The 13466-nt window shown below is 37.8% G+C and overlaps 1 protein-coding gene across 1 annotated transcript; it reads left to right on the forward strand.

Moving 5' to 3' along the window:
- Positions 1 to 1005: 1005 nt before the first annotated feature.
- Positions 1006 to 8275, forward strand: LOC141653402 (putative pectate lyase 8). The gene is made up of 7 exons (XM_074461156.1): positions 1006 to 1389; positions 1536 to 1583; positions 2258 to 2332; positions 6142 to 6784; positions 6890 to 6993; positions 7083 to 7221; positions 7492 to 8275. The coding sequence occupies exons 1-7, from the start codon at positions 1277 to 1279 to the stop codon at positions 7711 to 7713; spliced, it is 1344 nt and encodes a 447-aa protein (XP_074317257.1). The 5' UTR covers positions 1006 to 1276; the 3' UTR covers positions 7714 to 8275.
- Positions 8276 to 13466: the final 5191 nt, after the last annotated feature.

Below are 13466 nucleotides of genomic sequence, written 5' to 3' on the forward strand. Positions count from 1 at the left end.
TGTATTCCTTTTCCGTCTATTCAACCCCACATTGCATATTTCATTATTTCCTTATTTGGTTGTACTTTTGTTATTATAATACTATAATTCTACTATTAAGGCCCACTTTTAACACAAATTACACAAAATTCCTACAGTTTCTACCCACTTGTTGTACTTTTAATACTATAATATAGTTTTCTTAATATTTGTGCATAAAGCATATATGCAAAGTGGAGTTGAATGAAAGGAGTATTAGTTTAAAGTGAGTTTCATAATTTTTTTAAGTTGAAGATAAACAATTAGCTTAATGTTCCTTATACTTTTCAATTGGAATGCAATAGTTCAATGTAACAATAATAAATATACGATTAATGAAGAAACGCCTAAAATGGGAGTCTTTTCTGAGAAAATAATTATTTTTTGATCACCAATTCAGATGTATTCAGGTTCTGATATCATTCAGTCATATTGAATTTTAAATTTCAGTTATGATTCAGAGTGAATTGGGTTTCAAACTCTTTAAATTTATTTATATTGGATGTTCGCTCAATTATCAATTCAAATATTTTAATTAGTTTTTTGAGAGCGGATTTATTTCACCATAATACTCGAATATCTAATTAAATACCCCTCTCATCCAAATAAAATCACCGGTATACCACAAATATAGTTGTTAATTTTAAAAAATACTCCGTACCTAATATTCAAAGTGGTACGAAAATTCAATTGAAAAACTAATGTACTCCCTCCTATTCCGAATAAGTGTCTCATTTGGACAATGACACGAAAATTAAGGAATATAGTTAAAATAATGAAAATTATTGTATAGGGGTAAGAATATATGAGTTAAATAATGAAAAGTATTGAATATGATGGGTTATGGCCTATGGGTGGTTTGAGGGTGGTAAATAAAGAAAAGAGTTAAGGGTAGGAAAGTAAAAATCATGTCCAAATATGACAAATGAGACAGTTATGTGAATAGACGGAAATGACAAATGGGACAGTTATTTAGAATATGAGGTAGTATAAAAAATTAGAAATAGAGAGCAAGCAGGATTTCGGAGTTATCAACTGCCAAAAAAGGCAGTTAACAGGTAAAACTAAAACAGAGTGAAATCAGGTTGCTGGTTGGTCCTTTTACGAATTTAATCCAACCTAAAAATTTCAACGATTCTCTGATTTCTCTCACTTCAATTCCCCTATAAAAGCCCGCCTACCTTCGCCATTTTCTTCGATTCTTCATCTCTCTCTTTTCCCATTTTAACAAACACGCACACATTCACATATTACATTAATGGCGGAAATTTCGTCAAAACGTTTCGCCTTTTTCACATTGTTCACTTTCGTCATTTTTCTCGGTTTCGTTAATGGCAGATTACAACATAATCAAGACTTCCTTAACTCTAGGTACTACTATACCAGTAATCGCTCTTTTGTAAGACTGTTGTATAACTTACAACAACTTATAATAGCTTATAACTCTGTAAAAAAATGAGAAGTATTTGAGAATTTGTGATATTCGGAAGATTTAACGACATTGTTTTTGTGTGTAGGATTGAAGAACAACTGAAGAGCTTGAAGAACTCATCAATGGCGGATAGGTTAGTTACATTTTCTGGTTTAATATCAGCCGTTAGATGTGAAAATTCGAGAATCTAAATCGTTAGAAAACTGAAGAAAATCGTTAAGTTAGTTTCCGTGGTTGATCCACTTTATCGTCATGCCAAAAGCTCAGATTCCAATGTTGCTTTGTCCTTTTCTTTAAATGACCTAATTACCCTTCACCTTAGAGCTATAGACCTCAATACACGTTCCTATAATGGAGGTCATCTCCGTCATTTCGTGAGTTAATTTGCGATATTTTAACCATTTCATCCATTAAATTTAATATTGAAAATATATACAAATGGTTTTTAATTAAGTTCAATTTTTCATTTCGTTGCTATACTAATGTGCCTAAATTGGATAACTTGTAGCCTCCATCAACCTACATTGATTAGCCTCCATCAACCTACATTGATTGATGGATACTCTTACTAGCATAATAGCATTCGACATCAGTTTAAGTGTATTAATCGAATTTTAATGTCGTTAGTTCAATACCTTTTAAAGTTGTTTGCCATCCATACAACATTTTGTTAAAAATAGGATTCTAGTTGGACATTTATGAAAGGAAATTTATTTGATGATAGCAACCTTTGTCCATATCATTTTCATAAAAACTTAGTACTGTATAATTTTTGATAAATTAACTTTTTTTTTTATAATCTTTCAGGGTTAAGGAGGTTGAAATGAGAAATGATCAAGCGGTGGCCAAACAACCACATGAGATTGTTTCCATGGTTCAGGAGTAAGTTTCATAACTTCTTACCAAAAATTACAATGTAAACTTATTTGGTTGCCCATTAAAAACACATGAATTGTAATTCATGGGAAGTGTGAAAATAACTAGTTGTTTGGTTGCCCTAATTCATGTGAATTGGACCTTTCTAGGAACTCTAATTCCTCCATAATGGAGGAAGTTGCTTACCTAGCCCCTCCTAGATAAGTGGAAGTTCCTATGGAATTGGAGTTCCCACATGCAACCAAACAACTTTTTCAAATTCACATGAATTAGAATAACATAGTAATTAGAACTTCCCGGGCATTGCATTTTCCCGTTGCGAACCAAACGACCCCAAAATATATCTTGCTAATTTCGTGTCAGCTAATAATTTATCTTTAATTAAAATACTCTTCATTAATAAACAACAATGTAAAAAAATTAAATACAACAAAGAAAATAGAGCGTGAATTAATGAATACTTTGTGATCCCTTAATGCCCAGGATAGCAATTTTTACCAATACCGCGTCAAAGTAGTCAATGCTCTTGAAAACTATTAAATCGTCATTTTCGAGCACAATTGATGGGAGTAAAAAGGTTAAAAAACATTTACTCGTACTAGACTAGTTTGTAGCCAATAGAATTCTGTCCACTGACAATTTAATCAGTCATTTGTGGTGTATAAATGGGGCCATTCGCCAATAGTGAGCTTTTTCTGCATAAATGGGGCCATTCGCCATTTGTCAAGCCTTTATTTAGGGCCTAATATCTCTATCTTTATTAATTAACCTAGAAGTCTATTTTACTACTCTTTAAGAGCATTAACAATAGTAGTTCTTATTTTTGAGATCTTCAACAATAACTTTATTTAAAGAGTTGATCTACTAAATCATAAAGTTGGTTCTTAATTTTAAGAATTGAGTTCTAAAATAAGAACTAGGTTGATAAACATATGGAAATGTGATGACCAATTACAATGCATAGAAAATGTGAAGTGTCTTAAAACTTTGACCAAGGGAAAAAAAAAGTTCATCTATTGTGGATTAAAGTTCTTAAATATTGGAAATAGACAAATATGATATGACAAATTGACAATTGCTATTGCTCTAACTATGGTATTTATTAAGAAAACTAAAAAAGGAAATAATTAAAGCTATTTTATGGGAAATTGAAATAAGGAACCACATTTATCACTTTTCCCATAAAAATAGCTTTAAATATTTCCATTTTGGTTTTCTTATCATGTGCCTAGTGGGCACATGATAGAAAAGCCGTTATTAATTTTAACGAAGTGCGTATTTAATAATCGCATTATAAATTTATAATAGAGAGGAGGAGGGACTCGAATTGGGACGCATAATACCTCCATCTTAATCCTATACTAAGATATTACTCCTCTGCCGATGGCCATTTGTTGTCTTTTTCATTTTTGGGGTGTCTCGATCATTTTGTCATTCTTTCTATTTTAAGAATGAATTTGATGAGTAATTTGATCATTCACATTCAATTTATTCCACATGTCATTTAATAATTGACCTTTCCCCATTTCCTTGGTATTTGTGCCAAAACCAAAGGACAATAAATGACCGGGACGGAGGGAGTATAATGTTAGTTTGTTAAGCCTTTAATTATTAAATACTACTCCAGTAAGATAGGATGATAGGATGGAATAGCATATGATGCTATGTTGTTCTCTTAGATTAGGACCCCTCCCCATGTTATAATCTTCTGATGTGCTTCCATGCTAACCCACATGACTTTGCCACGTGAAGAGTTCTTCACACATTTAATTTCATGTTATATTGTTGTTTTAGCATTCATCACCGTACACTAAGGGTGTGTTTGGATAGCAAAATAGGAGGGAAAGGGAGGTGAGGGAAAATGAGGGAAGGGGAAGGAAGGGGAAGGAAGGGGAGGGGAGGGGAAATGGTGGTGTTTGGATACCATTTTCCCTCCAAATCTTGCCTATTTTGGAGGGATTCCAATTAGGCTTTGAGGAGGGAAAATGGATCCCTCCAAATCCCTCCCCCTCCATTTCCTTCCCTCCATTTTTTGTATCCAAACAAAGGAAAATCAATCCCCTCATTTCCCTCCCCTTCCTTTCCCTCCATTTCCCTCAATCCAAACACACCCTAAGTGTCATTCGTTGATAGTGAATTTCGATATCACTTTTTCAGCATTCAATAATCAATACTTCCTCTCATCCAAACCAAAGGTTATATTTGACTTTTTGACACTATTCATGAATGTATATAATCTTTGCTATTATTAGTAATGTATAAGAGAAAACATAGTCATGCGAGATCTTGTTTGATTTGTCGTCATGAATGCTATAAGAATATTAAGTTTTTATAATTTTTAATAATGTGCAACTAAAGATATTCACATTACAACACGCGTCTCGGCAAGCGTAATAAAGTCAAATGTAACCTTTAGTCTGGATGGGAGGGAGTATAAAGCAATATGAAGTTAGGAATCGTTATATATTAAATCATACATAAAACATGAAAAAAGGTGGTATCGAAATTTAGTGTCATTAGGTGACGCAGTTTCACTTTCCAGTGTGGGGTTATAAAACATTGTCTTTTATTAGTGAAATACTCGTGTATATTAATATACATGTACAATGTACTTCCAATATGTTAGGGGGATTTGGTTTTTGATGTAGTTAAATGATTCACCACTTTAGTTTGATAAGGTACATATTAAAATTGGTTATATTTGTTTGTACGCATCAATTCTTCTTCCCCTACATAATCTCTATTGCTAACACTTTCCCATCACATGACTATGAAGCTTTTATGTCATGTCTCATGTGTTGGCAAAAACCAAGATCTAATCACAACAAGACCTCCTTTTCATTACATATTTGGATTTTCATCAATTTAACTTTCCAATCCTAGACCCCACATGATAAATATCGTTTTTATTTTTCATCTTACTCATAGACATCATTAGGCAAAAAATAGCGTCTCGAGTAAGGCTGTGTACATCTAGCATTGCATTCGGTTTCGGCTAGAAGGTGGATGTTGTAGCCTCAAATGCAGGTATCACATAACTGTCATATGGCATGTAGTAGAAACTTTAACGTTAACGCAATGAATGCTTTATACACACATGCCATAGGGCCATATACCTTCTATTAGTACCAAATTTTGTTTTTTTTTCTTCCGTCAGCCTGTCTAATATTGTACGGAAAATGGTCCTCAGCGAGCAGTTAAAATCATGGTATATTATAAAATCTTAGTCGAAACTACAAATTACAATCGAGTTATAAAAGTAAACACGTTGATCAAAACCAGACATAAAACCGAGATTTAATACCATGTATTGTCGGGTCGGGATTATTTTTCTTAGTGATGTAGGACTCTAGGATTACATTCAAGAAAACCATTATTAATAATCTGAAAATTCTTGAGTGATTCATTGTGGCCAGCATGAATAGCATTAAATGAGTAGCCTCTCTTTAGCAGCTGAATTGCTGAACTACTCCACAGTAGGATTATTGGTTAGTCCTACCGACACTACACATTCGTTTTCACTGATGTTCATTTTTTTTCCTGCATTTAATGTAAGACCATATGACATGTCATTTGGTATAAAATGCTATCTAAACACCAAAAAAGTGGATGTAACAATTAATTCTGTACTCTGTTCTTTTCTCCGTATGTTCCGTATGTATGTCATCCTTTCTGTATCATCAAACCCTGCACCTTTGCACATGCTGTCACATGACCAGTCTTTTTTGTTAATTTTTAATTGTCATTGGATAAGACCGTCTCATACAATAAGATCGTTTCGAATATAATAAGACTGATGTTTCGATAATGTTCAGGAGTATTAGCAACAGTACAGCAAGGAGAAACCTAGGCTATTTCTCATGTGGGACAGGCAACCCAATTGATGATTGTTGGAGATGTGATCCTAACTGGCAAAAGAATCGAAAGCGGCTTGCTGACTGTGCCATTGGGTTTGGTCGGAATGCTGTTGGAGGACGTGATGGGAGATACTACGTGGTGACTGACCCAGGTGACAATGACGCAGTTAATCCCACTCCCGGGACCCTTCGCCATGCTGTCATCCAGGAAGAACCACTGTGGATTATTTTCAAGAGGGACATGGTTATCACCCTGAAACAAGAGCTAATCATGAACAGCTTTAAAACTATTGATGGTAGGGGATATAATGTACATATTGCCAATGGAGCTTGCATTACAATACAGTACATTACTAATGTGATCATCCACGGTCTCAACATCCACGACTGTAAGCCAACTGGTAACGCTATGGTTAGAAGCTCGCCAACGCATTTTGGATGGAGAACCATTGCTGATGGTGATGGGATTTCCATCTTTGGTGCCAGCCACATTTGGATTGACCATAATTCTCTTGCTAATTGCGCTGATGGACTTGTCGACGCTGTCATGGCCTCCACAGCAATCACCATTTCTAACAACTACTTCACTCACCATAATGAGGTAAACATTATAAACTCTAATATGAGACGGTTTCATGATATCACTATATAAAACCATCTCTTAGAAGACTAACCGGGAACTATTTTACCTTCTGATGGGAAACAGGTGATGTTACTTGGTCACAGTGACTCGTACGAAGGGGATAAGATAATGCAGGTAACCATTGCCTACAACCACTTTGGAGAAGGCCTTATCCAGAGGATGCCACGGTACTTGTCAATCCCAAGTACTATATGTGCTTCTTGGTTCACTCTCTCAGTATCCTCCTCGCTAACTCGAACAACAACCCTAATTACAGGTGCAGGCATGGGTACTTCCACGTCGTGAACAATGACTACACCCACTGGGAGATGTACGCCATTGGAGGCAGTGCCAATCCCACCATTAACAGCCAGGGTAACAGATACCTTGCCCCTGTCAACCCTTTCGCCAAAGAGGTAAAGCAAAACAAGCAGATATTCTATGAAATGATCTTAATGGTACACCCTCCCAAATCTGACCGACCCATACCTAAGTCACTTTTTAATATCATGAACCCATCATCTTAATCATGTTCTAAAGAAACAAAACCCAAATTCAGCGCTCAGGTTAGGACTAAACCCGGCCGACCCATTTTTCAACTGAAAATACCAGACAGTTCTATCTGATGGTGCTATCTAGATTTGTTCTTTTCTCCGAGTAATGAATAAAATACATGACAATTCCAGGTGACTAAGAGGGTGGAAGGCGATACGGGCGGGTGGAAAAGCTGGAACTGGAGATCAGAAGGTGATCTACTTCTAAATGGCGCTTTTTTCACTGCCTCGGGATCAGGAGCCGGTGCCAGCTACGCGAGGGCGTCCAGTTTGTCAGCAAAGCCATCCAGCCTCGTCGCTGAGCTCACATCAGGTGCTGGTACTCTTAATTGTCGGCGAGGCCGTCAATGCTAGCCCCAAGCCCCCAACCACAATTCCTGATACATTCACAAACAGAACAGTCAAGCAGAAAGTACTACAAATCAAATTCATCCCATTTCCCATATACTTTATCCTGTCAAAAAAGTAAATTGAGTATAGTGTAAATTTTGTTACCTCTTTTGTCACATTTACAATTATACCCCTACACCAAACTTGCTACGTGATGGCTCAACCTCGATTTTGCTCCTTTTCAAAGGGTTTGTATTTGAAGACCCGATGGGGACGATTCTGGAAGCGTTGTTCATCCTGTAAGCATCATTGAAACCCCTTCTGTTGTGGATTTTCTCTCATCCTTTAGTATCCACTTTTACTCCCAATGTGCCTAATACCAAGTGATTGTCTCTGTCACTATTAGCTTACTCTTATATTTTTCTCTGGCTTTCGGTTAGGGGAAGTTGTAATAGACATAAGAGGAAAAGCCAAAACAACCATTCAAAGACAATTGTAAAGAATGACAAGCAATTGCAGATTGTAACTATGATTGTGAAACAGTGTTCTGAACTATATTCAGTAACAGAATTTTAGCTTTCCACTCTTATCATATGCTGTTGCACTCCGTTTATAATCAGAACGCTTTCAGGTCTGGCTAATTTCGAATGAAGCCTAACCATCCCAGGTTTCAGATTCAAGTTCAATTTAAGAACCGAATCTCGGATAAAACTTGTAATCATAAACAATGTCATTATTGACATAATTTGTATCATAGTCCACACAGATGGCTCAGTATTAGCAAATAATGCTTGTGATTGGATTAGCATGTGTGAAAGTGGGTCTGTTAAGCAATTGCATGTGAGCATTCCCTTTCCAGTGACATACCCAAGTAACGGTTCATGTCATGCAATAAACTCAGACCCACCACCATGTACATTACGAGAACCAAATATTAATAATCCAATGACGCTCACACATACATGGCTTCAAGTATACAACGCAGGTGCATGTCAAAACATCCTACATGTCTATTTCGGGAAAAAAGTTGACATATTTTCAAGCTTCAGATGATGCGTGGAAGAGTCAGGTCTGTTTCATAGGCAACCAGAGTGAAGAAGTCAAAATAACATAGATATCAAGCAGAAACAAATGATGAATAACCGAAAGCTATGAAAGGTGCAGCGGAATATAGTAGGAAGCCTCCAAGAAACTTAAAACAAATGATAAATCACTCCTGATAGTTTCTATATGTAACCACAAGCTACTTTCAGAGAAACTAGATCAATCACTCAAGTGACATTAGCTCCTACCTCCTACATTATGTAGAAGAGGGGCGCTGGCCGAGTATCACCAGGAGTATGACGAAGACTTTGATGTTGACGAGGTTCAGCTAAGAATGGGCTCGTTGCGGAGGATATGTGCGATGCAGAAGCTGGAGGGACCCGTCGCCAAGATCGACTCTGGCGCCAATCACAACTTTGTGTCCAAGGAAGAAGCTAATCGGCTGGGGCTTGTCCTCAGCCAAGTAAAGGGCAGCTTGAAACTTTTCGATGGGAAGATGAGTCGTGTCCAAGGAGTGGCTAAGAAGATCGTGGTCGAAGTGGGAGGGTGGTCCAGGGAGCTCGACTTCACAACTGTTCTGTTAGATGACTTCTATTTGTTTTTGGACCATATAAATTTGTTTTATGTTAAGTTAGTACTTGGGATGCAGTTTTTCCACAGGGCATCAGTAGTGATGAAGTCGAGTGACGGGTCAATGTTGCCGATGGGGTCTTCCGTGGTGAAGACCGTAGATGGGGACAAGGACAATGAGGGCCCTCGGATGTCGGCAATATGGGCAACGAACGCCGAAACAAGAGGCACCAAGTTGTGAGGGCTCCAAAATCTTGAAGAAGGATGCGCTGGCTGGAGTGCATATTCAAATAGAGGGGACTGCCTAAGTGCTCGGTGGAACACGAAGGCAGGTCAAAGACGAGAAGGCCCAAAGGTTCGACTTAACCGAGGGCGAACAAAACACTTGCTAACTACATTGTTGAGTGGCCTGAAGGACGGAATGAGAATCTACCTCTCCAAAGTGGGGTAGATAATGAGGGTTAAGAGACCCAATAATAAGGCCTCGTGACATTAGAGGGCCGCGTGGTGTTGATTCGATATCCTCGTTTAAGAGTCAACTGAGGCCTGGTACCAACAGGGGGTCGTGTTGTCTATACTACATTTACTAAAGTGGTTGAAGACAAGCTGAAGCGGCATTGGGGGGATGAAGACAAGGTTTTGAGTCCTCCGCGGCGGGCTTATAGAAATAGGTGCATGAGACCGGCCTACAAGGAAATGAGATTCCATCCTAAAATCAATTGGTGGTAGGAGGAGTAGCTCACTTACTTATAAGCTAGTCATTTCACTATTATTCGACCGATGTGGGACAATGCCCCTCACATACATATGGAAAAAGACCTCAACAATCTCCCCCTTTTCACATGTGTATGTGTGTGCTGAAACTCTTCCTCACTTGGTGCTACTCTGCACCCGACACAACCCCGTGTCGGGCAGACCAGGCTACTCTACGCGATGCTACTCCGCATCTCTGGTCAACCAAAGGAGAGAGTCCAACGGTGGTGCTACTCCGCAACCACGACGCTACTCCGCGCCATCTCGAGCACCGTCACCACATCGCACCTTGTGGTCCCAAGCCGAACTGTCGGCAATGATACCAATTGAAGAGTTAAGAACGATAAACACCTAAGAGGGGGAGGGGGTGAATTAGGTGTACCTTTAAAAATTTTCTTTACTTGAATTGGTTAGAAGTTAACACAAGTAAGAGTGTTGAGTACTAACTTGAGAAACTTAATGGATTGCAAGTTCACAAGAGGTACAACAGCCCTATGCAACAGTATGGAGCGAGATTGATAAATAAAAGTGCAATGATAAAAGAACGTAAAAGTAAATAAACAAACAAGACGATGTTTAAAAAATTGGTTCAACTCGTACTCCGGAACCTACGTCCAATTTTATTGCTTGTTTAGAAATTTACTCAAACTTAACTAAAACATTACAATGAAAATAACTGCTCTAACCAACCCCGATTGCACTTGCTTGAAGCTACTCCGCTTCAAGACTTTCACTTGCTCAAAGCCACTTTGCTTCTAGACTTAAGTTATATCTCACAGGTTTACCGAGTCAGAATCTCAGTGGTTCACTTAATAACATGGAGATTACAATTAAGACTTAAACACGAGAATCATTGAATTTACTCTTTATGCAACAGTGAAACGAACTGATAGTACTTGAAGATTTTGTAGCTTTGAAAAACAAACGAAGACTTTTGAAAACAGAAAAACGGTTTTGCAAATGATTGAAGAACAAAGCTTTAAATGTTAAAATTATTTGCATGTGTTGTACAATGAATGCTCTTAAAAGACTTGGCAATAAATGATGTCTAAGGTTTCTTATTTATAGTGGAAGAAATGACCTAAGGTGGGTACCTTAGATAATATAATTCGTTAATAAATTAAGTAGCGTTTGATTGATTGTAAGTGTTAGGTGTTGCTTAAGCACACAAAAATCAGAATGCTTTAGCTTTTTTCATATTTTAAAACTCCAAGACACTCAACATGTGACCCTTTAATAAAATGCCAAAAAGCATTTCCAGTTTTAATCTTTTGACAACTTCAACTTTCCATTTTATTAAAAAGTAAGATGCACAATTCTAGAGGAGTTGACTTGTTGAATTTGAGCTCTTATATCTCTGAACTTATTTCAAAACTTTGTTTTTCAGATTTCAAACCTTTTAGAATATTGCTTTTGAAAAGATTTGAACACTTAGGAATTTTCCGAAAATTCTCTATACGGTTGTACCAGAAACCACGGTGCATAACACTGTTGCATTGTTTTGCAATCACATAAGCTTAAAAGAGAATGTCTAACTACCTCGCTTACAACATTCATCTTAGGCTAGGGACTTTCTTTATTTGCCTTCATCTTGATCATCTTTGAGCCTTCTTTGAACAATCATTGGATGCTTTAATTTGCTAAACAATTTAACTAAGAAGTAAACAATTAAATAACAATAAAACTTGGCATCATCAATCCTTAGATTTGATGTCGTTCCACTTTGGGAATTCTTTGATTTGATGACCTCTGTCACCACACTTAAAGCAACCAATAGTGTAACTCGATCTTTCTCAAAAGACAAAGTTTGTCTCCTCCTAGACCAATTCATTGATAAGTGTCGTGTTCAAAGCAATAAATTAGAGGCTATGTGATCTTTTTAAACATCTTTATCACGGTCTTGGCATCACAATGGGGTGAAGCAATTGCCTCAACCCACTTAGACACATAATCAACAGCTACTAAAATATACCTGTTACCTTTACTAGACGGGAACGGTCCTTGGAAATCAATGCCCCAGACATCGAAAACCTCGACCTCTAAGATACCATTTTGTGGCATCTTATGTCTCTTTGAAATGTTCCCTGATCGTTGGCAAGCATCACAAGCTGAAACAAAAGCCTTAGCATCAGCAAACAAAGAAGGCCAGTAAAAACCACACTGAAGTACCTTAGCCACGGTGCGCGATGGACCGTGGTGACCACCATAAGAGGATGAGTGACAGCCTTCCAGGACTACTTTGGCCTCCCACTGCGGAATACACCGTCTGTAGAGACCGTGTGCACATTCCTTAAACAAATAAGGATCATCCCAAAAATACTGCTTAGCGTTATACAGAAAACGCTTCCTCTGCTAATGAGAAAGGTCAGGCGGCAGCTTGCCACTGACAACGTAATTAGCTATATATGCATACCAAGGTTCTTGGTTAATAATAGAAGACAATACGGCAAATAAAGAATCATCAGGAAAAGACTCATCAATAGGTAGAAAATCTTCTCCCTCTTGCCGTGACAGTCGCGACAGATGATCAGCTACAACGTTCTCAGCTCCTTTCTTATCTTTTATCTGCAAATCAAACTCCTGAAGAAGGAGTATCCATCTCAATAGCCGTGGTTTAGCCTCCTTCTTAGCAAGGAGGTGCCTCAGAGCTGCATGGTCAGTAAAAACAGTAACTTCTGACCCAATCAAATAAGAACGAAATTTCTCTATGGCATAAACTACAGCTAGCAGCTCTTTTTCAGTGGTGGTGTCCTTCACTGGAGCCTCATCCAGAGTTCGGCTCGCATAGTAGATTGCATTTAAAGCTTTGTCTTTCCTTTGGCCTAGCACCGCTCCTAGTGCATAGTCACTGGCATCACACATTATTTCGAACGGCAAATCCCAATCGGGAGGTTGTATGATCGACGCAGATACCAAAGCCTGCTTTAACCTGTTAAAAGCAGAAAGACACTCATCAGTAAATACAAAAGGGGCATCCTTAAGTAGCAGCTGTGTAAGTGGTTTAGCAATTTTTGAAAAATCCTTAATAAACCGGCGATAAAAGCCGGCGTGACCAAGGAAACTCCTCACTCCTTTAACATTAACAGGAGGAGGTAATTGCTGAATCACTTCCACTTTTGCTTTATCAACTTTTATTCCTCTATCAGAAACTAAGTGCCCTAAGACAACTCCCTCGTTGACCATGAAATGGCACTTCTCCCAGTTAAGCACAAGGTTAACCTCAATGCAGCGCTGCAACACTTTATCAAGGTTAGACAGACAGTTAGAGAAATCACTTCCATAAACACTAAAATCGTCCATGAAAACTTTCATAATAGACTCAATATACTCTGAAAATATCCCCATCATGACATAAACCAAAAGGCATCCTGCGATAAGCAAAAACGCCCCGAGGACAAGTAAAAGTAGTC

Source organism: Silene latifolia, chromosome 4 (assembly GCF_048544455.1).
Source record: "Silene latifolia isolate original U9 population chromosome 4, ASM4854445v1, whole genome shotgun sequence".
In the NCBI taxonomy this organism is placed as follows: domain Eukaryota; kingdom Viridiplantae; phylum Streptophyta; class Magnoliopsida; order Caryophyllales; family Caryophyllaceae; genus Silene; species Silene latifolia.